The sequence below is a fragment of the Alosa pseudoharengus genome, unplaced genomic scaffold (assembly GCF_046254945.1).
Source record: "Alosa pseudoharengus isolate Yale_2024_CS ecotype anadromous, Long Island Sound unplaced genomic scaffold, YU_APseudo_1.1 YU_APseudo_1.1_scf_4, whole genome shotgun sequence".
Classification (NCBI taxonomy): Eukaryota; Metazoa; Chordata; class Actinopteri; order Clupeiformes; family Clupeidae; genus Alosa; species Alosa pseudoharengus.
In genome coordinates, this window is record NW_027468774.1 from 39,646,664 (window position 1) to 39,674,125 (window position 27,462).

General features: G+C 46.6%; 1 protein-coding gene across 4 annotated transcripts in view; it reads left to right on the forward strand.

Annotated features, from left to right (window-relative positions):
• Positions 1–27,462, forward strand: part of csnk1da (casein kinase 1, delta a) — a 33,145-nt gene that overhangs the window by 2,611 nt on the left and 3,072 nt on the right. The window contains exons 2-9 of one of the 4 annotated variants that reach the window (XM_076266283.1): positions 9,822–9,932; positions 15,245–15,393; positions 16,514–16,742; positions 17,441–17,611; positions 18,642–18,790; positions 19,595–19,763; positions 22,179–22,291; positions 23,348–23,415. In XM_076266283.1, coding sequence (XP_076122398.1) covers positions 9,822–9,932; positions 15,245–15,393; positions 16,514–16,742; positions 17,441–17,611; positions 18,642–18,790; positions 19,595–19,763; positions 22,179–22,291; positions 23,348–23,380 — 1,124 coding nt within the window. In that variant the 3' untranslated portion in view covers positions 23,381–23,415. Of the gene's footprint in view, positions 1–7,899; positions 8,840–9,821; positions 9,933–15,244; positions 15,394–16,513; positions 16,743–17,440; positions 17,612–18,641; positions 18,791–19,594; positions 19,764–22,178; positions 22,292–23,347; positions 23,416–27,462 lie in introns of those variants that run through there. The other 3 variants (XM_076266282.1, XM_076266284.1, XM_076266281.1) reach the window with 3 other exon arrangements.

Here is a 27,462-nt window from a genome sequence, read left to right on the forward strand (position 1 = left end):
TGTGTTTGATTTATACAGCTCAAGGTTCCTTGGAAATGGCTCTGATGTAATATTTTACTTCATTCATTGCCATTGAAAGCAGCCTAGAGGCAAAGGTTTTTTGTTATAGGCAGCCACTTTCAATGCACTTTTCTGAAAAGAATGTTTGCTGCATAAATGACTCTTCAATGCCTATGCTTTTTCAAGCATGGCAGTCAACATTAGATTTTAACCCAGGTCTTGTGGGTAGCATTCAATCTGCATTGCAATGCCCAGTGTGACCACTACCTGAAGTCGACTTGGGATCATCCACTCTGAATCCTTTGCCGATTTCAGACGAAAAACAGTTCATGGCCCGCCCTCTCTGCACGTGGTTTTCTCTGCACTTTATGTTCTAATGCACTTCATTTGTTTGTGTTTTTTCCCCTCCTCCTCTTTTTGGTCGACACCCCCTCCTTTGGTCAGAGGAGCCAAAAGTGATGAGCTCACCACTGGCCCAATCCCTCAGTTGTTATGATTTGTCCATATTGAAGGAAGCGATGTTTCTCTGCTGTTGTCTTATGCACCCCCCCCCCTTTCCACACTTTCCAAGAGCACTGTAAAACATACACGCATGCAAGCAAGCATGCATGTACTCACGCATGGCAAAGCAAGCCAGGAGGGCTAGCTAGCTGCTGGCCTTCTCTGCCATGGCCAGATTGCTCAACCCCTTTTTTATGTGGAGGGAGGAGACAGAGCAGGAGGTGGCCTTGTTCATTACAAACAAGCCAACACCATGGAGACCGTTACAAACCAGTCTGTGGGTGCTGCTTTGCTGTGTTAGATGCAGAATTGTGCCCAAGCGCTGAAGCCTACATTGAGGGGCTTGCTTCCGCTCATAGGATATGGTTACAGCTTTTGCATGGACTTATGGCTCCTTGTGCGGGCTCATTGGCACCCGTCCAGCATCGCCTGCGAAATTAGGAGCGGCTCAAAAATGCTGTTATGCAACCGTGGTGATTCAGCAGGTGCACGGTGCAGTAGCAGTGGCCATCCACTTAAGAGGGTGGGCTTATGTAAAAGCGACTCCCAATCGCCGCAGTCACACCTGGGGAACCTCTCGCTAACTCCAGACGGGGTAAGGGAAGGGGCGGGGACACAGCTGTGACGTGCACGTTAACGTCTCTCTTGCTCTGTCCCGCTGGATCACACCAAGCCTCTTAAATGGAACACTGCAGTGTTGGCCTTCCTCGACACATGCAGGAGACTATCTCGGCAAGGAGGACACGGTGCTCTCAAAACGGAGGGTGCTTACACGTGGGCTTAGGTGTTGTAAGTCCTCATCGTCGGAGATTTCGTCATAATATGGTGTTAGTGGCGTAGCAAACAGGAACTGTCGACACTGTCCAGTACAGATGCTTTTGGGACATCAGTGTTTTGTACCCAGCTTGGCGGTGTCTGGTTCTCCTTTTACAGTGTGAGCAAAAGCAGCGTTTCTATTTTTTGCCTTTCACACGTGGCCCATGTACTGGTTTGGTCATGGTTTGGAAGTTTCGGTTCCTTGTTGACTGTTTGTTTATCATTGTTTGTCATCACCTGGGATGTGGTGTACAGTCTTACAGGTAGTTACTCCACTGAAAGTGCCCTGCTGTGGACGTTGTTTAAAGCAAAAATCAGGCTATTGCTTTGTGTAAAGTCCTTATCTTTAAGAGCATAATGGCGGCATAGACACTCAGCCCCTTGATTGTTGTTTGTTATTTCATCAAGTCTCCCATTCAGACCTTAAAAGACCCATCCTCCACAAAACAAAAACTGACACGTGCACACAGACTGATTACATGAAATATCAAAACATGTGTGTTCCCTCCCTACACATGACCCCCCCCCCCCCACCCCCCCCGGTAGGGCTTGCATTTCAATTCATGCAAAGTGCACACGTGAGCCTGCCATGAACATGGGCGAGATCATGATTGCAACCAATTTATCCTGCAGACAGGCCGGGCCTGTGGCCTCCCCAGAGAGGGCCCCAGAGCAGTGGGGGAAAGGAGTGAGGGGAAGGGGGGCGACGTGTGTGTGTGTGTGTGTGTGTGTGTGTGTGTGTGTGTGTGTGCGTGTGTTTGTGTCTTGGGGGAGTGGGTGGGTAGAGGTGGAAGGAGGGAGTGATGGGGGCCAGCTGCTTGCAAACACGAGAGAGGGGTAGGGCCTCTGATCTGACGAGGATATTGCACCATGGCAGGCTTTGTCCCAAGAACATGAGATTTTATGATTGTGTTTTTGGACCGTTTTGGCCGGAATCGAGGCATTTTTTTCTTATTTGCTGCTATTGAGGATTTATAGAGTCTGCTTTGCTTCTCCGGGGTTTATGCATTTGCTGGATCGTATGATGGAACAAAGTGGTTGCGTGATGGTGACGAACGTTTCATGTGTGTATTGAAATCCCCTTCCTGTTTGCTTTAAAATGTATAGGATAGGCTTACTCTTCCCATCACATAAACAAAGGCTCAGGGATGCACCACTGTCTTCTTAGCTGTCACAGGACCTCTTTATTAGGTCTTCCCACCAACTTAATAAGTTTGACTTAATAAACACAAGTCTCACACACACTCAATACTCATCAGACATTGTATGTCAAACGTATCTTATTCAGTATATATACATTGAATGAGATGGGTTTAAATACTGTCTAATGGGTAGGCTATTGTGTGTGTAAGAGGGAGGGAGGGTTTTTGTACGTCAGTCTCCAAACATGTTTGAACATGCCCAGCGAGCTTGTGAGGTTTCATAGAACTGCCACTGTTTCTCCCACCCCCAGTCAAATGTGTTCAGGCAGATCAAATTCCATGAAGATTATAAAGACGGTGTGTGACGATGCATTGATCTCAACATGTTCCTGTTCTGCTCCTCATAGGGGTCGTCTAGCCACGTGACTTTTCGAGTTTCGAGTTTAGGGTGGGTTGGTTGGTAGGGAGAGAGATTGAAAAGCCTGCAACTTCTAGTGTTTGTTGTTCTCTCATCATTGTGTTGCCATTTGGTGAAAATGCACCAGGAAAGGCCACAATCATTCATGCTCATTGCAGAGACTACATTTCCCCATAAGAAAGTGCAGCTCATTGGTTGAGTTCAGGGAAAGAGAGGTGGGGGTTCAGTTCTCAGTGTTGTTTTGTTGATGTGTGGGTGAAAAACATGTACTTGTGCTTGGAGCGCATACACTTTCCCCAGCATGATGGATGTGGTCTAGACTTGCGCTATCTGAAGCATCATGCTTGCTTCTACCCTTAAAATGCGATCTCACAAGTGACATGCAATCTCAAATGTGTTTTTGTGTTGTCCCTATACAGTGTGGTGTGGGTTTTTGAACATTTCTAACAAAAGATTCCATTCCGCAACAATTGTTCTAAAATTCAATGTTGAATTCAATGAACCCAGATATTCTTTAGAATGTTAATTTTCCAACATTTAAGGGTTAAAAAGACACAGTAGGAATCAGATCAGACTGGCTACCCAGTGATGTGTGAAGGGGGCTCCACTCTCAGCCCCCCTGCCCCACCCATCCCCACAGTGGGCCTGGTTCAATTTAGATGGAAATGGGGACTTGCTGTGCAGCTTAGTGCCCTGGGATGGAGGATGATAAATCCTCAAGGCACACTCGCACCCCAACCCCTCCTCCAGGAAGTTTGATATTTTCTTAAGTAGCGACAGGGGTACCGAGCAAACATTTCGGCCATTAGGCTTTCATCAGTGTCTCAGTGTTCTTTTTTTTTAATCGGCACATGGCAATAGGTTGTTTCGGAAACTTGGAATTCATTTTTGGCATGTATTTTTGCTTCCTGATTTGGTTGCTTGTATGTGCTGGAGATGTTTACAGCAACAGCCTCAGTATGTAACCACCTCTCACCTGGGGCCTGTACTACGAAGCGGGGTTTCTGGCTTATCTGGGTAACTTCGAGAGTAACTTGATCACGTGTGGCGTAACTTCCCGATTAACCCATACTACGAAAGGTGGATAGGTTTTAACCGAGGTATGCTGCCATGGCAATTTACGCTGCATCTCAAACCTGCTCCGACCAGGTTATGTTCTTGGTTAACCTGAGGTTTCCGTTAACCACACCCTTTATAAGTACCACCCCTCCACTAACAACCCCGAGACATGTCGGCGTACCTGGATGATCCATACGACATTGGAGCGCAAATCGTGAGGGACTCTCTTCGCAGGGCGAGGGGTTTTAGAGACCGCCAGAAAATATATATAGCCTACCCGGACGATATTCTCTATGAAGATGTAGATTGTCAGCAGAGGGAATTCGTTATCTTTGTCAGATGATCTAGGAAGACGTCTCATAGCAATGCCCGTACGTGGACATTCATGTATTCAATCGGTGATGGAAGAATACTGTACGTAATAAATCGGACATAGGCCTACAGTATGCTGAACATCTGAGCAAGAATAGCCTAAAATAAATCGGACATAGCCTACAGTAGGCCTAATAAATAAAAATCACCATTTTAACAAACTTGTTGAATTGAATGTCATATTACTGTAGCCTGCACATAAAGGCTACACATTTCCACAGCACCAGAATCCGACCGGAGTGAGGGGAAGGCGATGCCTCCTTCAACCCCCTCCATAATCGGCCTTCCACTATTATTTGCGATGGCCAACTCCTCTGCTACTGTAAAACACTCTGGTGCCTTTCCTCCTACAGTAGTGTTCGAAGACACCTGTTTCTTGTTAGCTGTAAAACAGAGACCAAGTGAAGGCTATAAGCTAGGCCTACATGTTTTCATAATTAAGAAATATTAATGCAAGCTATAACTATATAAACCTACTATTCTGAATAATGTTTTTGTGTTTCATTTTCACCTGCTGCCATGTGCGTTTGGCAATGGTGTTGCATCTGAAATGTTCACAGGATTAGGCATACACTAAATCAGTCAGTACTTTCAATTATCCTTATTACTGTAATCTATATGCCCACTTCTGAATTGGGTTGCATCTGTAGGCCTTTCTATGAACTTAAATTAGGCTATTTAATTATTTCAACTCATTTCAGACATTCCGCAAGCTACTAATCCTCCGTAACACATATTTGAAGAACATGTGGGAATAAAACTTTACTTTTAGGCATTTTGGCTACCCGATCTGCAATACGTTGCCAACAGCCTTGCCTTGCTTTGTTCACTGCCGACGTATTTGATTTTTGTTGTAGAGTGGGTTTTAATTCCTCATAACTTGTCATAATAATTGTGCATTCCTCATCCGTAAAATAAGGGGAACGCGTCATCACTGAAAGTGGTGATTTGCGCTGCAACCCGCCCCTTTTATGTGAACGCGCACAAACTCCAATGAGGTTAACCCCGGCTCAACAAATCAACTTCATAATCAGCGTCGTAGTACCGATTAACACCACTAAAGATAACCAGGTTTTGTCAACCCCGGTTTAACAAAGTAACCCTGGGTTACATCTGGGTAGGTTAAGCTCCCTTCGTAGTACAGGCCCCTGCTGTCTTGAGTGAATGATTAAATGGAAAAAATAACAGTGGCTTGTCGTTACCACTGGATTCATTTTCCATAATATGGATTTGCCATTCAAGCTGGAGTGTGTTTGATGGCACAGTGTGGAGACTTGTTTCTGAAGGCTTGGAATAAATAGAGAATGGAGTAATTTGTTAGCCAACATCTTTAACCACAGCCTGCTCTGGTGCTGCATGTTGTAGGTTTGTTTCTGTTTGAACTTGCTCTGTAACGTAAGGCCTGGTGCAGTGGTCTTTTAGAGCTCTGTTATTACTCTCGTAGTTACATGGATATGCCAGGGACCTTGCTTCCTACTACATCCCACACCTGCTGAACTGTGTGTGTTTGCTTGTGTGTGTGTCTGTCGTTGCTTATTTACCATTGAACTGTATTTGTTAATCTACACTGAGGTTTTGGTGTGTGGAACCAGTCAGACTTGTCAATGATGAGTGGAATCAGACGTTTCTTGTTCAACAAGAAGGCACTCATACTTGTAAAGAAGTCACCTCCCTGTAACTCACCTTAACGGTGGTGTTCTACTATTTATAATGAGAAGACAGTCAGAAGGATTAGGCCTATTTACTATCAAAACCGTTTTAGATGGACACAATTTTAATTTAGAGGCGAAGGTACAGGGCTCGAAATTAACGATGTCCCGGGGACCATAAAAAATGCTTCCGGGACACAATAGAATGATGTCTGGGACAACTCTGGGACAGTAGAAAAAATGGCAAAGCAAATTTCAGAATAGGTACTTTTTTCCTAAACTGTTCACATGGAAATCTAAACGTATCTTTCTCGTCTGAATAAAATTATACAAAATTTGATCTGGCGTAACGGGCAGCTGGCAAAAGCAGCGTTAGCCAGCTGATCTGTAAAGAAGCGGTTTTGTACACGCAGCCTCACAACACTGTTTTGGCTACCGCTCTTCAAATCACTGTAGGCTACAAATGTTATTTTTGGTACAAATATAGTAATGAGCCAAATGAGCTGGGTGCTTGCGTTTCCTTAGGAATCCGCCGCATTGGTTAAATGAATATTAAGTGACTCATAGGCCGACACAAAAATAGGGCATGGGCGGTAGCCTAACCGATATAGAGGTTAACTTACCTAACTAGCAGGCAGGTAAATGGCATTTGTTTTCATGACATTGTGAACATTTTTGACTGATAGTGTAGGCCTAAGGTTAGGCTACACTGGTGTTCTAAAAAAAACGACATGACAGTGCTCTCTGACTAAAACGCTGAGTGTTTTCTGTCAGTGACAGACACACGTCACCAATATCATGCTGAGCAAAATAGCCTACTGCAACTGCGATTTGACAAAACGATAGTGTTGTAAAGTAGCCTATAACAATGAAAACAGTTATTTAAGCTTTTGATATTTCGCTGTGGCAGTTCTAAGGCTAGGGGTGTCCAAACTGCGGCCGCCACGCACTTTAATCCGGCCCCCAGAGCATTTATTAGTTTATCATAGATCCGGCCCGGCACGCACTTTAATCCGGCCTGCCGAGCATAATTAGGTTATCATAGGCCGCTCGCTATTTTTTCCAGCAATAGACGACGTTGGGGTTAACTTTAGGCTACTGCAAACTGCTTTACACTCTTCTTAGAGAACGTTTACAATGTCAAAACAGCTTGTTACATCGAGATACATAGTTGCAGCAGATCTAACTACGTTTTGCTACTTTATTTAATTGGGAACGCATTTCAGTGTGCACAAGAGGGTGAGAGCGCGGCAGGAGAGTAATCTATCTGACAGCTTCGTGGTAATTTCCCAGGCTACTAAAGACACGTGAAAATCATAGGTGAAAATAGATTACTGACGGAATGTTTTACAACCCTGTCCGTCAAAACGATGGACAATGAGAACGTCTAGTGCAACCTCAAAAAAGAGCCAAAAGCGCAATCTCTGAAAATGAGTGTTGTGTGAAACAGCAGATGATTAATGTTAATAAAATGGTTTTTAATAAATTGTTCAGAACTGACATGGTGGACCAGAACGAGTTAATTAAGTGATGCAAGTTACTGATTATTATGCTGTTTATTATGTAGAATGGGGAAAAAACAAGAACTTGAGCTGGGACACTGGTGTAAGTTAAGACACTGAGAAAAGTTAATTTCGAGCCCTGCGAAGGTGTGGCATTTATGGCTGAATGCTTTTCACGGTGACATTATGGCAAGAGAGATGGGTTACTTTATTCATCCCAAAGGGAAACTAGAGTGAAAATGTAGGGTTCTTTAATATTCACTTTCTCTGTTTCTCTTTTTATTTAACACTTTTTCCATTATTTTGCATCTGAATTATGCCGATGTATAGCCCACATTTTATTTAGTGGGGAAAAAATATATTTTCACAGGGACCTCGAAACACTCTAATCCGTGCCTTCAAATTTGATTACCTCAAGGGTGGTGACTGAATAACACATTTTAGTAGTTGGCCATATTGGGCTGACCTCTAGGGCCACACTAAACTCACTGACATATGTATCGCCTTTCCTGCTGTTCAGCGGAACACAGAGATTTGGTTTCGCTCACGATGAGGATTTATCTTGTGTAGAAAATATCTGTGAGCTTTGTGGAATCCACTGCTGTGTGTGGACTTGCACCGTGAGTGTTTACGCTCTCCCTGTCGAAATGCTTTGCCTACGCTTATCAGCCTTATGGTTTTTTTAACGTTTTTGAGGATTTGGGGCTCTGTCCCCATTGAGGTCTTTGATGGTGGTGGGCCTCTGTCTCTATCTAGCAGGGGCTTGGTGCAGGCCACTGATGAGATCAGCTTTCCGTGAGGGGCTGCGAAAGCTCAACAAGTACTCCAATGTGACTCACAGCTGAGGGAAGCTTATGTAATGTGCTGTATGGCTGCCTAATTTTGCACCACTCCTCTCCATAGGCCTTGGCTTGACACCACAACAAGTGCTGTGCTCGTGTAGGGACGTGTTGAGAGGGTGCCTCAACACCCCCGAGAGGAGGGGAAAGCCATAAAGCCCAACTGATGGCTGTTGTGTGTTGTGCATTTTGTGTTATTTTTTAGCACCAAAGATGGTGTAAAACTACAGAAATAGACAGACTGCAAAAATCCATTGACGATTTAGCCTTATTGTAGAATAGATTTCTCTGATGAAGCTGTATTAACTGTGGGCTGATGTATTTGACCATGACTTGTGCTGGTCATCTGTGGTACATCTGTCTGTACATCAGACCATACATTGGCCAGTGTGACTGTTTGCTTTCCTCAGTGTGCATAATATTATGGGGAGTGTTTGTTAGTATTGCCAATAAGAATAGGATGTCTTAATGCTGTGCTTTTGTGTGTAGAGACGAGGCAGACGTGGAATCGGTGTGTTGGTGGGGTTGGAGTGAGTGAGTGGTGAGTTTGGGGCGGCTGAAGAGACCGCCGTTGTTGGCTCCAACTGTGACTGCAGCAAGAACAGTTGCCCGCTTTTGGGGGATGTTGGAGGATGGGGGCGTGGATCATGGTCGCTCTTCTTTTTAACTGCTCCATCTTCTGTTTGACGTCATTCACTCCCGTCAGGTGCACACACACACACACACACACACACACACACACACACACACACACACACACACACACACACACACACACACACACACGCACACGCACACACGCGCAGGCCTTGCCTCACTGTGGTATGTTATGATTGCATTGATTAGCAGTGCATTTTATAGTGCAGCTGTAAGCCGTGAGTGGGTGTTTTGTGTGGTGCGTGTTCTGTGGGAGATTAAACCTGAATATCCCTGCCTGCCGTCCCCCACTCTTCCTGCTATACGTGGAAGGGACTAGGACACAGGAAGAGATGAGGCTATTGAAGCACCACAGCTATGACACATATTTCCCACTCGCCATATGATTGTGTGTGTGTGTGTGTTTTCATGCCTGTGATTCAGCTGCAGATCTCTTACAGCCTTAATCATAGTTGCCAAGTGTGTGTGAGTTTGTGTGTGTGTGTGTGTGTAAGGACGCCTGTGTGTGTGTGGGGGTAGAAATGCATTTGATAGTAGCGGGGTGAGTCATAATGCTAAATCTCATTTGGAGATGTTAGAGCGTCTCTAGTCATATGGGTTTAATGTAATCGGACTAGAGTAGCATGCAAGAGGTGTTCTGCTGAATCATATCAGCAGAGGGAAGGTACTGTTCCGTCGCCGCCACTTGTACCCGCCCGCGTCGCACTCCTAATCCAATCCGGCTGACGGCGTCTGCGCTCCTACTCGCTGTGTCGCGTCCTCGCCTCTCCTCCGCCTCCCCACGCAAACAGCTGTGCAGTGGTTTTGACCTTTTGTCTCCCGTCTCTCTCTCTCCTTCTCCATCTGTCTCTTTCTCTGTCCTCCAGGTACGGACATTTCGGTGGGGGAGGAGGTCGCCATCAAGTTGGAATGCGTGAAGACGAAGCACCCCCAGCTCCACATCGAGAGCAAGATCTACAAGATGATGCAGGGTGGAGGTTAGTGTCATCCTCACCCCCCCCCCCCACACACACACACACACACAGACAGCCTTCTTTTTTTGTCTCTGCACACCTTCCCTATGAAACTTCCTCTTCCCTGGCCTCTGTCATTTTCCTCCTCTGCCCACACACAATGGCTTTGGGGGAAGTACGAGAGCAGCAGCTGCCAGCCAACCTCTTGGCCTTTAGTAGCAGCAGTGGCCGAAGCTGTAGAGGTTTGTGGTTGATGCCAGGATGCAGCCCTGTGTGTGAGTGTGTCTTTCTGTGTGTGTGTGTCTGTGTGAGTGTCTTTCTGTGTGTGTGTGTGTGTGTGTGTGTGTGTGTGTGTCTGTGTGAGTGTCTTTCTGTGTGTGTGTGTGTGTGTGTGTGTGTGTGTGTAAGGGAGGCCTATTTGCAGTTGGCTGCACTCATTGACCTCTTTTTTTCGTGCCAGTGTAGGGCTCTGAGAGATGGGTGAAGCATTTGGGTCTGTGGTGGAGCAGCCACTGCTGTTGGACTCCACCACAGCCTGATCTCACCCAGTCTCAGTTGCCTCTCCCTGATTCTAGCTTTGAGACTTTCTGTGTCATTTTGTCTGGTGGTGTTTTTTTCTCTGTCTGATGTCAGTTTTTGTCATAGTCTTTCTCTATCTTACCTGATTGTCAGTCCTCACAGTCACGCTAAGGATTTGATTTTCTTCAACACATGCACGCACACACACACACACACACACACACACACACACACACACACACACACACACACACCCTCACCCTCAAAAACCCTCACACTCAAGCGCCTAACAGCCAGTACTCTACATGTGTCTAATTGATGGCTTCCATGCTGCCGTTTAAGGACACACGGGTAAAAGGCCTCCTCCTCCTCCTGCTCCTGTTGGAGACTGTATCAGTGCGCTGTAGGAACGCCTGAGTTATTGATCCCATTTATGGCCTCAAGTCTCTCTCCCTCCCTTTTTGTCCTTCTCTCTCTCCCTGTGGCGCAGTCCAGCTGAGACTGACCAGAGCTGGGGAGGAGAGGCCAGTCATGGGTTAGGCGTGCTGGTAACCACAGCCTCTCAGCTGCAGCTTTGCCAAAATGGCCTTCATGCACATACAGTCCAACAGAGCTGTAAACTATCTGCCTTCACTTCCTGTACCAGCAGGAATGTCATGTGACATTTTCAAATGGACAGACATGGTCATGATGTTGGTTGGAGCATCCAATCGAACAGATCGGTCATGGTGATGTCATGATATTGGTGCAACAGCTGGGCTGTTGTGGCTCTGCGTCCGTTGGCGTCCGTGGGGCCCTGGGTGTGCGGCCACCCCCCCCCCCCCCTGGCTCCCCTACTGGTCTGTGAGTGGGAGGCTGGAGAGTGGTGACCAGCATCCCGTGTGAGTCAACATGCAGCCCTCCAGAGACGGAGAGAGGCTGGGAGAGTGTGAAGACGAGTGCATGTGGGAGAGGGTTACCTCCATCGGTGCTGTGAATTACACCCCCCCCCCCCCCCCCCTTTCTCCTTCTCCACCCACACACACACACACACACACACACACACACTGTAGGGAGTCCTGCACCTAATTCAGTCCTCTCTATTATTGTTAAGATGACTAACCAGGAACTGCCTGCTGAAGGAGCCTGAGGAGAAATAACTACAACAGGCTTGCCGTGTGTGTGTGTGTGTGTGTGTGTGTGTGTGTGTAGGCTCCCTATTCTCTTCAGTACATTGGCTTGAGTCCAGCAGGGCATGTTTGGGTGTGGTTGTAGGAGAAGAGATCACAGCTCTTACCCCACCCCAAGGGATTGCATCATCAAACACCCCTCCCCCTCCCCAGTACCAATGTCTTGTGTGCTCTCTGGTCGACTGGTCCTGCTGTCTCTCTTGGCACGGTGCGTTGGAACGTTCCGGCGGCGTGTATGCTGCGTTGCGTTGCGTCGCTGCTGGTCGTCCCCGGCAGCTCCCCGCCCCTGCCGTGCAGCCCTGCGCCCTCACCACAACTCATGCCAGCCCTGCCAGATGGTGCACGCTGAGCGCCAGCGATGGGGGGAGGGAGAGAGCGAAAGAGAGAGAGAGAGAGGAAGGGGGGGAGGGGTAGAGCTTCTACACTGCATTCCTACTGACTGGGTCTCCACCACCACCACTCCTCTTGGCTCTCCTCTGCTCCTAAGCTTGTTCCTTCCAGGATGAATATTCATACACATGAAGGACCTTTGCTGTGTGTGTGTGTGTGTGTGTGTGTGTGTGTGTGTGTGGAAGGGGAAGATGATGAATTTGAATGGGGCCATAATTCATATTGAGTACATGAACACGATTAATGTAATCTACTCTGCCAGCATGTACACACACACTCTTTCTCACACACACACAGGACATACAGTGTTTTGTTTAATTGATGCAGAACAGCACAGTAGTCTCTCTCTCTCTCTCTCTTTCTCTTTCTCTTTCTCTCTCTTTCTCTCTCTCTCTCTCTCTCTGTCTCTCTCTCTCTCGACTCCAGTCTTGGGCAGCTAACTGAGCCGAGAGGCTTGCTGAAGCATGGAGGCTGACCCAGACTGTGAGATATATTTACCCGTCTGACAAGCGCTCTGAAATAGCTGACCTGGAAGACGGGGCTGCTGCTGCTGCAAAGTGCTGAGCTGAGAAATGCAGGAGCCTCAGCCAGCACTGGCCAGCGTTAGACTGCAGGACAAATGAGGGACCAGGGAAGAGAGAGATGGAGGGGGAAAAATGAGGGGAAAGGGGCTGGGGGGATGAAGGGATAGATGGATGGATGGAGATGGGACGGGAGAGGAGGAGAGGCACCCAGGCTTATCAGCTGCTGCTCTTCCCAACCCCCACTCCCCAGTTCTGGACGATCCATAAACTGACGTGCACTACAGGAGATGGATTTCAGATGTGTGTGTGAAGAGAGAGAGCGCTAGGGAGCTCAAGACCTCTCAGGTTTCACAATCACATAGCCTACTCACGTTACCTCTGGGAGACACACACACACGGCATGCAGCTGAGAGACTATACACACAATGAAGACCTAGCGATGTCGCTTCACAAGCACAAATGCACTCGCCAATGTGTGTTCTCTTTGGTGTTGGGTGCCCCAGAGGTTTTTATTTCCGAACCCCCATTTAGGCCTCTTTGACTGCCTTCTATGTTAGGGCTCTGGTAATGCTATAGCCTGCTGGAATGTCACAGTTCTGCAGTTCTCTGATGAATTACGCTACTGTGTGCTTCATTTAGAACTCTGCCTCACGTGGTTGCGTGTGCCTCGAAGCACATTCAAATGGTGGCAGCCCTGTGGTTTGGATTTATCTGAATGCGCAAGTTCTGGATGAGACCCAATCATACATGCTGTAACCTGTGTCATTATGCAACGGTGGAAAGTGCTGAGGCCTGAACACACATCTCACAATCTTGTTTTCGTTAAGCTGATAAGATATCTTATATAGTATGTTCAGACTTAGTCATATGTAATATATATATATAGTCTGAATAGTATATAGAGTGTGTACTTTCTTAGTATTTGTCAGCCGACCTCAACTCTTGCAAATATGCTGGAATAAAGACTTCAACTTTAGGCTTCAAAAAACGTGCACATTGACCAATAATGCTCTTACTCCAGAGCTGAACAGCTGATGGAACGTGATGGAGAGACCCTGTCCCCAAATTCAAATGGATGGGCCCGTGTGTGTGTGTGTGTGTGTGTGTGTGTGTGTGTGTGTGTGTGTGTGTGTGTGTGTGTGTGTGTGTGTGTGTGTGTGTGTGTGTGTGTGTGTGTGTGTGTGTGTGTGTGTGTGTGTGTGTGTGTGTGTGTGTGTGTGTGTCTCTCCTTTCAGCTCAGTGATGAAGGTCGTACCTCAGACATGATTAGCAGCCTGCCTCTCACATCTTGCGCTCATTGGGAAAGAGGAAGCTTGGGGGAGGTGTGAGTGCGTGCTTGTGTGAGTGTGTAAAACTGAGTGGGATGCTTTATGGGAGCCCCCCTCCTCAGCCATAATTCTTCCCCTTTCTCCCATTTGGTGGGTCCTTCAACCATCCCTTGACTGGGGGATGGGATGGGAGGGTGGGTGTACAACACACGACAGGCCCAGGTCACCTTCAGACCCGTTCATAAGCAACCTCTCCTGTGAAATCAGCTGCATTTTGCTATGGCCCCATCTCAATATGGACAGTTGATCTAGTAACACCACGCTGTGAGCCAATATGGACAGTTGATCTAGTAACACCACGCTGTGAGCCAATATGGACAGTTGATCTAGTAACACCACGCTGTGAGCCAATATGGACAGTTGATCTAGTAACACCACGCTGTGAGCCAATATGGACAGTTGATCTAGTAACACCACGCTGTGAGCCAATATGGACAGTTGATCTAGTAACACCACGCTGTGAGCCAATATGGACAGTTGATCTAGTAACACCACGCTGTGAGCCAATATGGGCAGTTGATCTAGTAACACCACGCTGTGAGCCAATATGGGCAGTGTTGCAGTTGCGATCAGCCTCTCCAGTGAACCGGTAGCCATTATCATTGCTTTGTTTTTGCAGCATGTATTACAGTATGGGCAGCTAAATTTCAGATCTTAACAGGCCCCTGACACGACATTCATTTTCTTACCTTATTGAGTGCCAAAATGGGAGCTGTTGCAGTCGCAATCAAGCAAAACCACCAGCAAGCATTGGTATGGCTCTGTTTGGTGTGAAGGATGTCTTTCAATATGGGCAGCTGATCTTCACAGTTCATAAGAGACCCATGACATTGCTGTCCATTATAAGAGTGGGTGCTGTCTGCTGCGGTGGTCTGCTCTGAGATGCCAGACACACTCCGCACCAACCCTGCCACATACCAAAGGCGAGCCCCTAAATTCCTGCTGGGAACGACTCTTGGCACAATGTGGTAAACCATTGCAGCGGATACTATAAGTCTCTTATGTCACTGGCGATGGGAAGCCATTAAATAAGTAATTAGATAAATGTCTGCGCTCGTTAATCACTCGCTGCTGTGTGGGAGAGGGTCCATGACTAGAACAATTTGCCAGTCTCTCTGGGGAACATATGAGGTCTTGATTTTAAAATGGTGTTCTTACTCCGCAAAGGAGGGGTTCTTTGTGATAATTTTTTATTTTTTTTTATTTTGCCCAGACACCATTACACTGTGTTCTTGGTAGCCATCATTTGCCACCTTGTGTTTTGTCGTGTCTTTTGTGTAAACAACATGTGGTATGCATCGTTGTAAATGAAGGATGCAGATAGATATGCCATTTTGTGTTGGTTTCCCAGGTTGTACATGCACCATCATGTTTTGCTCAACTCCCTTTCCTCTCTGTCCCTGCAGTGGGCATCCCCACCATAAAGTGGTGCGGGGCCGAGGGCGACTACAATGTGATGGTCATGGAGCTCCTTGGGCCGAGCCTGGAGGATCTCTTCAACTTCTGCTCCCGTAAATTCAGCCTGAAGACCGTGCTGCTGCTAGCTGACCAGATGGTAAGGCTACATGAAAGGGCACACCCATTCATGACCTCTGACCTATGGCATCCCTGACCCCTCTCCCTAGTGTAATACCATTACCCTTCAGAGCTTTTGTTGTAAATGGCCATCCTAAATGTGCGCTAGTAGGTAGTATTTTGATATCCCTAGTTGATTCGAGCATGGTGTGGGTTGTAGCTGCTGCTGTTTTTTTCTCCCATAATGTTCACCTTCTTGATAAAAAAAATAAAAATTATTAAAAAGCATACCAAAAGACAAACCAAAAATAAATGCAAAATAAGCATATGATCTTTTATTAAAAAGCACATTTGCCAAATATTTCATCACCGTTTTAGACCTGCATAGTAAAATGAACATAATTACACTATTCAAAAAGTTAGGGATATCTGGCTTTCGGGTGTAATTTAATGTTTCAGTACAGAAAGTACTGAAACATTGAACTGTTGGACTTGGCATTGAAAAGTTTAGAGAAGGTCACATTGAGTTCACCTGTAAAGGTTAAAGTGGATTTTAGGTTCATCCTGAAATTTCACCCCAAAGCCGAATATCCCTGATTTTTTGTGAGTAGTGCACATTGAAAGAGTACAACATTCACCTTACACATGCCCTGGTCATGAGCTATATAAGGGCAGAAATGCATCCATGACTTCACTATAGCACACATTTGCATAGATACATGTATGTCATCGCCTAGTAGATTGGCTTCTTTTTTTATTATTATTTATTGTCCATCGCTGTAAAGTGCCTTGGGGCAGTTGGCAGTCAAAAGCTCTTTTGTTCAGTCTCACATCCTGGTCCTCCTGTATTTGCATGGCCGTGTTTACTTTGCATGGAGCCTACTCACCTGCTGTGCCATCAATACCACATGCTGCCTGGATAAACCGGTCTCTCGTCGTCGCCCCACCCCCACAGTCACCTGTTCACAATCGATCTGCCTGCCTGCCTGCCTGCCTATTCTTCGTCTGTCTTTCGTTGCCTGTCTGTCTGTGTGTGTGTCTGTCTGCCTGTCTAGCTCTTTATCTTCCACATATTTTTTTTTTCTTTCCTTCAGTCTACATTTTATTTTTCTGTGTCTTTCTTTAACTGTTTACATTTTGTCCGGTCCCCCGCCTCACAGATCAGCCGCATCGAGTACATCCACTCCAAGAACTTCATCCACAGAGATGTGAAGCCAGACAACTTCCTCATGGGTCTGGGCAAGAAGGGCAACCTGGTCTACATCATCGACTTCGGCCTGGCCAAGAAGTACCGCGACGCCCGCACCCACCAGCACATCCCCTACCGCGAGAACAAGAACCTCACTGGCACCGCCCGCTACGCCTCTATTAACACCCACCTGGGCATCGGTAAACACACACTCACACACACTCACACACACACAAACCCAGCACATCCCTTACCGCAAGAATAAGATCCTCACTGGCACCACCTGCTAAGCTTCCAACACCCACCTCCGGATTGGTTAGTTGGCATACACACACATGCCTGACACCCCACACACACACAAATGGACTCCTGGTTATTTCTTCAATGTACAGGATGAAGTTGTCCGTCAAATTTGTTTAGTTAGACATTAGCTATGTTATTGACATTATATAACCATCCCAAAACGTATCCAACCAACCTTTTGAGCAGATGCAACCATACACTTGATCCAAATGAAACACTTCAAAAGAGTCACATCGTTTTCCTCCTTAATACATCCCGTGCCAGTTTCTGTGTACACTCTCTGCAAATAAAGGTGGATGGTGCGTGTACAAAGTGCAATCACATGCATGTTCTTCACCATTTTTATTTCTATGCTATTCTATTTCTATTTCTGTTTCTGTTCCACACATGTTGATGTATTTGAGCCTAGGCTCCTCCTGTGTGTGTGTGTGTGTGTGTGTGTGTGTGTGTGTGTGTGTGTGTGTGTGTGTGTGTGTGTGTGTGTGTGTGTGTGTGTGTGTGTGTGTGTGTGTGTGTGTGTGTGTGTGTGTGTGTGTGTGTGTGTCTCTCCCTGTGTATTTCTGACTCCTGTCCCTCTCTCTCCATGCTCCTATAGAGCAGTCCCGACGTGATGACCTGGAGTCTCTGGGCTACGTGCTCATGTACTTTAACCTGGGCTCACTGCCCTGGCAGGGCCTCAAGGCTGCCACCAAGAGGCAGAAGTACGAGCGCATCAGCGAGAAAAAGATGTCCACGCCCATCGAAGTCCTGTGCAAAGGATACCCCTGTAAGCAGCAAACACATACGTGTATATATACATCTGTATCTGCTGATTCAGTCTGCTCTATGCGGTGAGGGAAAGCCTTTTCCTTCATGTGTTCAAAAGTGACCTCTGTTCATGGTATGGGGTGCTGTTGATTAGAACATTTTGGGGACGAGAACTGAACATTTCAGAGTTCTCTATTGTTGGCCCATAGCCCAGATGACCATTTTAGTGGTCATGGATTAGCCGCTGTTGACGGGGGGGTTGAATGCTTACTATGAACACAGGCAGTCTAAGTACAAGCTCACAGATTGAGCCCAAAGTACGCGTGTCCTTTCCAAGCCAGGTTAATGTGTGTGGTAAACAGCTGGCGCTTGCATCAGTGAAAGATTCGGGCAAGCATATGGTGGATCAGGCTCTCAAGCGTCACTATGTGAAACCACAGCAGCAGGGACCGGGTGACTGAACCTGGGATCAGACTTAAGGGAACAAGCCAAGGGTCAGAAGATGGTTTGCATGTCACATGGAATTGTACCCATGGCTCAGAGTCAGGTTGACATTAAGACAGAATTTTACATTACATTAGTATATATTACATTGCATTTTACATTTCTGGAGAAATCTGGATGGACCCTTTCAACTGTGTTCCTAAGGCATTTCCGGTTGCACTGAAAACAACATTGACCTAATGGTAACTTGGCGACAAAAAAAAAAAAATCCTAATGAAGGGTTGACATGTAAGCACTTGAAAACAGCCTTGTCCTTTGTGAAAGTGGTGTCCTTTGGTGAAAGTGTTTCGAAGAGTGCACATCCAAAGTAAAGTTTTCTGCAGGTGCCAGACAATAGTATCAGACAGTAGAAAAAGTGTGGTCTGCACACTGCAACTGCTCCAAAATATAAACTTTATTAATTTAAAAGCAACATTTTGATCCCCTTGGATCTTTGTCAGGCAGGCATTCACTTTGGTGAAAGTGTCCAGTTTGGTGAAAGTGTCCAGTTTGGTGAAAGTGTCCAGTGCTTTAACTGATATCCTTGTCGGTCCTTCTCTCTGCAGCGGAGTTTGCAACGTACCTCAACTTTTGCCGCTCGTTGCGCTTCGACGACAAGCCCGATTACTCGTACCTGAGACAGCTGTTCAGAAACCTCTTCCACAGACAGGGCTTCTCCTACGACTACGTGTTCGACTGGAACATGCTCAAATTTGTGAGTATTCTGCAGAGAGTGTGTGTGCGTGTGCGCAAGTGTTTAGTGTCATGATTTGGTTGATGACTAATATTTGGGTCTCTGGCCTGTTGATCTGGGTTGGCCTTAGAAACATGATGTAAGACTCCTCCAGCTATCTGAATTTTCTGTTACAAAATTAACAAAGTGTAGATCTCCTTTAAAGGCACACTATGCAAGATTTTCACCTTTATGAAGCCAATTTGATGGTAAACGAATTTGTAATAGGCGTATCGTTTACCTAGCATAGCTATACAGCATAGACGTAGCGAGTCCCTACCAACTAGATATAGCTCTTTGGAGATGGTGAAGGATTAACAACAGGCAAAAACTTTCACAACAAAAGCATTTGCATTGTGTACAGGGGGGGGGAAGTCACGAGAAGTTTGCTATTTACAATAGCAGATTAAGATATAAATGCATCGCGACTCTACAAGGAGCTCTAAACTCACCAAAAATACCTAAACCTGCATAGTATACCTTTAAGTGGACTGGTTTGTGTCTGATCCTGAGATGACGTGAATGTGAATCTGTAAATAAGCCCAAACACTTGTGCCCCATAAGTGTGTGCTGACGGGTGTTTTTTTATGGTGGTTTGTGTTTCTTTGCTAAATGGGTGCTTGTGCTATTGTCCATTGTAGCACATTGAGCAGGTTTCCCCTTCTTATCCGAATGTGATTTGTGAGTTCATGCTTATGTTGCTGTACAGCAGCATTGTATACAGTATTATCATAGAGTTGTGCTTAACACTGTGTGTGTGTGTGTGTGTGTGTGTGTGTGTGTTAGGGAGCGAACCGTGCAGCGGAGGACGCAGAACGTGAGAGGAGGGACCGTGAGGACCGGCTGAGGCACGGTAGGAACCCGGCAGCACGCGGAATGCCATCGGCCTCAGGCCGACCCCGCGCCACGCAAGATGTGCCACCCCCCACGCCACTCACGCCCACCTCACACACAGGTGAGCTGCCTAAAATCACACTCTCTCTCTCACACACACACACACACACACACACACACATACACAATTTTGTTTGTTTCAGTATAGTTCACTGACTCATCAGTTTTGGGTACATTTGACTATAACAGACTTCTTTACACCCACAATACACGAACACCTTCTCCCACACTCAACATTCTCAGAGACAAACACACACACGTGCGCACACACCCTTTCAGTACACCTCAGGCAAACAACCTGGCAAACACCCAGAGTTCTGGCAACCTCCGGCAAACACCCAGTGTTCTGACTAAAATGTTGCCTAACACGTAGCCCTTCCCCTTACGACACTGAGGCTGGTCTGCAGTGGAGCTGGTGATGTTGTGATCGCTCATCTCCCTTCAAAAACTGAAAAAAAAGAGAACTGCTTAGCTGGCCAAAAAAGAATAGGAAAGCTTTGTTCAGTGCCCAATTGGCTTGAATTTGTTGAGGCTTTTAGTTCCTGAGCCTTTTGTCATGGCTGACCTAGGCACTCGTCACCTTACACCACTCCTAAAACTCCAGGACTGTGATAGCACTGAAGATAACACTGAAAATATGAGAAACATTCGTTGTGTAGGCAGCCGTTCCTGTCTGTGGATGCCTGCCCAGCGTGAAGAATTGTAGTGCTAACAGGCGTGCACTGACAAGGCTTGCGGTCTGTGTTGGTGGAATGAGTGCAATGCTGCGCGTCACACAGCTGCTGCTGCTACTGCTACGTTGCCCAATTTTCCACCACTTCTGTATTTGCTCTAGCGGAAGCGATGCGTGATGCAGTTCTCGCCGTCATCAACCATCGTCTTGGTCCTCGTCCTCCCTTTCCCGTCTGTCTGGCCTCCTCTCTGCTTCTTCCTTTTTTTTTATAAACTATGTCTTATCAGATGGAGGTCAGGTGTTCCTTCTGTGCGTCTAGGCGCTTTTATCTGTTTCAGCCTCATCCTTTTTTATCATGAGATGATAAAAGGGGTCGAAGGTCAGGCGTGACCTAGCGTCTGTCAGCCTGAGCCCTTTCTATGTCGTCAGATAGATGTTGCTAATGAATGCTGATGTCAGTGGAGGTTTTGCAGCATTTCACGATTCAGCCACGATTTATGTAATAACATATAAAGCATCCTGTATTCACTAATCAATGGAACTTTTATTGATTAATTAGGGCACTAGGGTGTTAAATTGAGTCGGTTAAAAAACAAAAAATGATTTTGCTAATGCGGCATTGTTTGGGATGGTTCCAAATAAAATAAAATAAAAAAGGTGGAAAGGATTGAAATAAAAATTAGCTTTTTTAAATAGCACAGACTGCCTTGTTATAAAGTAAGGGGAGTGCGTTTTCAGTAAAATCTGCAATGGGGCATGCCTGTGCCTATGACTTCCTCCGGCCGTGTGTAGTTGGTTGCACATTGGGTCCGGCGCAGGCGGTGCGTGTCCAGGTGGGCCCTCAGATGGCAGACTGTGCCCTGGGACAGGCTAGCGCTGGCAGCTGGGCTCGCTCGCTCGCATAGACCTCCACTCTGCCCCGCTGACGTAAATGCCCACTTCCTGTGGCGCCCCAATGGCCGAGAGTTGGCTGGCACGCGGGCGCTTGTGAGGTACGAGCTGGAGAGATTACAGGCTGGCAAGATCACTGAGTGGCGGCCTTGTGCGAGTCAGGCAGGACGTGATGAAAGCCCTCGCGTTTCGCACTTGCTCATAAACCCACCGCAGCACCGCTACTGCGGTCAGAGGCATCGGCCAGCGTGCGTCACTCAACCAGATGTGTGACTGCTCAAACGAGAGGCAGTGTTTTTTATTACGCTTTGTAAAAAAGCTAAATAATTCCTTGGGACGTGTAAGTGTTAGTAATTCTTTGATTTTTCTTGCTAATTACCATTGACTAGTCCAATTTTGCGTGCATACTGGTCATTACATAGATTTTCTTTCCCCGTAATTCTCTTTGTTTTTTTCTTTTTCCATGTCAAACATGCACTTTTACACTTTTAAACATTTCCAAATAGTGATTTACTCGGTTACATTGGTTTTTGTTTTTCTTTGTTTTCCCAACATGTTTCATATATAGCATATTTTGGTGTTTCTCCCTGATTTAGTAGTTCTGTTCATCTGGTCATTCATGTTTAAATCTCTATGCCACTGCCAAGATTAAGGGTTTGTTTGCCACAGAGCCCAAAAGTCTGATCGCATGACCATCCTCACTACAGTGAAAGCTGAAGGCATTTGGTAGGTATGTGAAAGTGACTTCCTCCTCTCTCTCTCTCTGTCTCTGTCTCTCTCTTTCTCTTTCTCTCTCTCTTTCTCTTTCTCTCTCTCTCTCTCTCTCTCTCTCTCTCTCTGTCTCTATCTCTGTCTCTCTCTCTCTCTCTCTCTCTCTCTCTCTCTCTCTCTCTCTCTCTCTCTCTCTCTCAGGCATGGAACGGGAGAGGAAGGTGAGCATGAGGCTTCACCGCGGCGCTCCCGTCAACATCTCGTCCTCAGACCTGACGGGTCGACAGGACACCTCGCGCATGTCCACTTCACAGGTAAGGACAGTGTCCCCAAACTGCCGCCATCGCCTGCGTTCTCTGTATAACGGGACAGGAACAGAACAGCCTAATATGTATAGCTGGATTTGGGCTGTGTGTGTGTATGAATGACGCTTTTTGTGGTTACAATTTTAGCTAGTCTGTTTATTTCTATGTCTATCGCACTTCAGTCTAGTGCGTGGGAGAGAGGGAGGGTGGAAGTTAGTTACCTTCATTTCATTCCTAAGGGTGCCTCACGCTTCCGGGCAGCTATTGCCAGGCTGTCTGAGCTTGTCTAGCTGACTTGCCGGCTGGCAGGGCACCATTGGGCTGGCACTGCCAACAGCCTGAGCCGTTCACTGGCATGTTACACTCACCCAGGCATTCTGAGAGGAGAGGACGGGGAGGTGTGCTCACAGAGAGGAAGTGCTCACATGTACATCCTCTTCCTGTTTATATGCTCAGTGTTAAGAGCTATCAATGCTGTTAAGATATCTTTCGGCTCCAGCCTGTCTGTTGTAGGTCATGAATGTAAAGCAGGATTAAGGTTGAAATAGGTCGGCATGGTAGTCACATGAGCGTTCAGAAGGTAGGCTGGTAGACTCGACAGTCACGTTGAATACAGAAAATATTTCCTAATGGCCTCATGACTGAACCATACGCTTCTAAGTGATCAAATTCAGCTCATTTTGCGTGGTGCATTTCACAAGCCATTCAGCTGGAGTAGTAGTTGCTCTCCTAATCACACAATCTAATTCCATGCTCACTGAGAAGCTATTGTGCTGTTATTGATTCTTTTAATTGTAACTGTTCTGTTAAGTCTCTATGCTGCTTCTCACTTTTATTTATTTTTTTGTCCTGATAGTGTTGACATGGTCGTGTCGACGGTCTCTTGTCCATTAGCCCATTGAGTCCATTAGCGACCGCTTTAACTTACTCTCATCTGGTCCTGTCGGAGCACTGGACAGGGATGTGCTTTGTGTTTGTTTGTTTCTCTGTCTGTCTCTGCTCACAAATGGATGTATTCTCCTCCTCCTCTCTCCCCTCCCCCCATATCTGGCCACCCCCCCTCAGAATAGCATTCCTTTCGATCATCATGCCAAGTAGCTGCTCGGCACGTTCTGGTGTGACGGCAGCCCCGGGTGAGTGACAGCTGGGTGCCATTTTGTTTTTCTTAATCTCTCTGGACTCTCCCTGACTGCCCCCACCTCCCTACCAGCACCTGTCCCCCGCCTCACACCCACCGACCTGTAATGCACAGCTGATACCAACTCACGCCTACCCTTCCCAAATCCACCCCAACTCCTCTGCACACAATGCCAGCTTGTCTGCTCCAACCGTGGCCCGTGGCGTTGAACTTCAGCATCCAACAATGTGAACAGGTGGCGCCGGGTATCGGGCAGTATTTCAGAGGAGATCTATTCAGGAACGTGAAATGTACTCTCAAAGTCTAGCACCACAGAGAGGAAACTGTGGGTGTGCAATCCACAACAGCGTTTAGTGCGTGTATCGCTGGATAGGTGTTAAAAGGAGCGGTAGACTCCGCCTTGTGTACAAGCGTGCAGGCAGCAGTCTGCAGTGTGCTTCAGATGGCCCATTCACAGAGTGCTGTAAACAACTGTTATGGGAATCGAGGGTTTAATGTGTTCTCCATGAAGTCAGTCTCCCTATTGTGTAAGAATGTCTAAGAATTCCTTTTTTGTTAGTCTGATGGGAAACACTTTTTGTTTGTTTGTTAATCCCATTAGCACCTATTAACAAAGCACAGAGCGTTGAGGCCAGACATTTAATTACTGGATTGGACAAATATGCTTAAACTCATAGGTCCTAATCTTTAATCCCAATTTATCAAAGGCCACACCATTGGGATTACATGTTTGCTGAGTCCATTCCAGACTCTTTACTCTAACTTTACTTGCCACATGGCAAGTGATTTCTTAGGGATGTTTTTTTTATTTTATTGTATTTGCTAGAGACAGTTAAGTCACAGTTAAAGGGACACCAGGCATTGTTTTGGTGTTAATTAATCGTCTTCGTAAGTCGGTATATGGTTAAATGACTCATTACAGGGCGAATGAAGACTCTCGCCCACCACTACTGCCTGTAGGAAGAATATCCCGCTTGCAAGTTCGGTGTATCCTACCCGCGACCTTCAGTCTCACAAAGTCTGACATTGCGAGAAGCAGGATCAAGTTTACATCCTGCATCCCCAGCACAGAGGCAGGCTAACGAAACCTGGCTAGCGATTGTTGCAAACGTGTGTATAATGGCAGAGCCGGCGAAGAAGCAGCAAAAACCCTTGACGGAAGATGCAAAGAAAAAGAAAAGAGCTTCAGACTGAGCGAGGGCTCGCACACGTATTGACACATACAGACGCTAGGGGGAGCTTCATAGAGAAAAAGCACTCCGGCTTAAGTTAATGCTGAAGTAAACCCCTTCTGACATAAAAATGCCTAAATCTGCAGCTGTTTGTTATAAGGTTCCGCTCTAGATCAAGTGAAAACACTCAAGTAAACATGAGCTCATATGAACACAACACGCCTGTGTTTTCTCATATAGCATATCGACGTGGCCATGGGTGGTGTGAGTCCCGGCGTTAGCTAGGCTGCCGTGGACAGCAGGTTGACCCTGGTTGCATAGTGCCCCCCCCCCCCCCCCCAGCTTGTACGGGGTGCTGTGTGATGTGATCTAGTGAGAGTGTAACGTGGCAGCAGATCACAGATGGACTGCAGGATCAGAACCTCCAGGATTAGGGCAGCTCACTTGCAGCCCCTCTCCTCCAGCTATGCCTCTGCTGCAGCCCTCCAGTCTGTACGCAAGCATGTTCACACAGTTCGCTTTGTGGAAAGAAGGGCTGTGCCATATCGTATTGCATATTGTGTATATATATCAAAATCATTCCTCTATATCATAAGAATTTTTCATATGGTAATACTGTTATAGTTGCATGGCAATGTTTTTGTACAGCTTTTCTGAAATGTTTCTGAAAGTTTTTCTTTTTTTTTCCCCCATTCCAGTATTACTCAGAATAACGAGATGAGAAGTTATTTTTCTTTCATATCGCCCAGCCATAGTGGAAGTAGCTTAAAATGTCAATATAAGACTCCGATTTAGGCACCAGTCCAGCACGGGGAGGATGGGGGAATGTTCTAGGTGAACTCAACGAACCTTCACCAAACTTCATGCATAGGAGTACATACAGTATATGGACACACATATGGACCTGACAACATTCAAATCGGCTTATTCAGTGATATTAAAAAATGCATTTAAGCTAGAGTTCATCGGGTCATTTCTTCGGGTCATCGGGTTATTCAAGAGGAAATGGTTAGTTAAGGTTCAATCACATATTCAGAACCAATTTTACGCGTCCTTGAAACCACTGCTGCATAAATAAAGTTCTATGACACTTAAATTGTGCTTTAACCGACTATGAGGAGTACAGCTTACATACCCCTCTGGTACACAATCTAGGGCTGTTTTGACACGTTCAAACCAGCTTCGTTTGCAAGGATCCCTCACAAGGGTGTTGACAAGAGTTCCACCCTAATCAAATCCCTCTAGTCACTCAGGCGATTTAACATGCTCACAATACGCAGAACGCTAAACCAAATAGATTAGCCTTTTTGAAACAGTACTTAATCTATTGGGTTTTAATGAAAAGACTGCCTTGGATGTGGTGTCTTTGTGCCTCGCCCGGTCACATATGGACTCCCATACATGCAGTCTTCCTCCCATCTGTTCCAACTGGAGTGTCACACTGGTCACGTGGCCTCCTGGGCCACCGGAAGCTGCCACACACACACACACACACACACACACGTAATGGCGATTAAAAAGCACCCTGTGCCCCCTGGACCTAGCATACAGTGCTCCCCCTCCCCCACACTCCCCTGGCCTGTGCTCCGGCTACTCAGTTGACTGGAGAGGCTGAAGCAGGTCTCGTTGGGGTGTAGAAGTGAACGCACGTACGTGCCTCTGCTGAGGGAAGAGAGGAAACGAAGCCTTGGCCTACGCTGCTGCTGTTCAGTGCTGTTGATTGTGTGCTCCACAGCGCCCTCTGCCTGCCTGCGTGTGTGTGTGTTTGCTCCCTTTGCCTCGATCTCAGGCTAATCTCTCTTCCTCAGTCTATTTTATTCTGTTTCCTTCTCTCTCTCTCTCTCTCTCCCTCTCTCCCTCTCTCTCTCTCTCTCTCTCTCTCTCTGTCTCTCTCTCTCTCTGTCTCTCTCTGTCTCTGTCTCTGTCTCTGTCTCTGTCTCTGTCTCTTCCTGTTTCAGTAGGAGTGATATCAGCCTCTGTGTGTGTGTGTTTATGTCCCTCTTTGCTTTTGGTTTGGCTGTGGCCTGCTAACGGCTCTCCAGCATGCCGTGTGCTCACAAGGGCTGCCCCTTTCCCAGGCTAGTTCCACTGTCAACCCAATCCCCTGTTGAAGTGTGTCTTTGAAAATCCACCTCCAGACACCCCTTTTTAGAACTTAGTCCAGTTCCAGTTCTGCACAGCATCACACTTCATGTTGTTCTACAACCCTTATGTTGATGGCAGTTTTTGCTGCCTCCAAGTTTGAAGCATTTCTCCGTTGGTTGTGATCAACAGAGAAATGGGACAGTCATGAGATGTGGGCCGCAGTTACTTCAGCCTTTTTGTTCTCTCTCTCTCTCTCTCTCTCTGTGTGTCCCCCCTCCCCCTTGCTCTTCATCTCCCTCCTTTGCTGCCCCTCCATTGATGGCTGTCTGCCGCCCCCTAGAGGATGAAAGCTGCACTACTAGCTAGTTCTCACTGCTGCTCAGTGAGCATGGGAGAGCTTATTCATGAAGAGGGAGAAAAAAATCCCAGATTTGGTGATTTCTGCATTTGTTGCAAGTTTGTGAGAATTTTTATTTTGACCAAGACACTCCTCCATAGAGGAGATAATGCACTCCCCATAGACACACATGAACAACACAATACAGCACATCAGAACATATTCAGTCACATCTCCACACAAAGAGTGCATTTATAGAACTACGTGTTCTGATTCTGCAGAAAATGCACGAATTGATAAAAAAAATTGTGCGCTTGATAAACTTAGAAGTGAATCTCCTTCTAAACTGATCTTACTTGCTATGAAGAATCCAGCCTGACCCTGTTCTGTTTATGTGATGTGGGCATCTGTGTGGCACTGTGAAGTTGCATGAATTCCTATTGGCCAG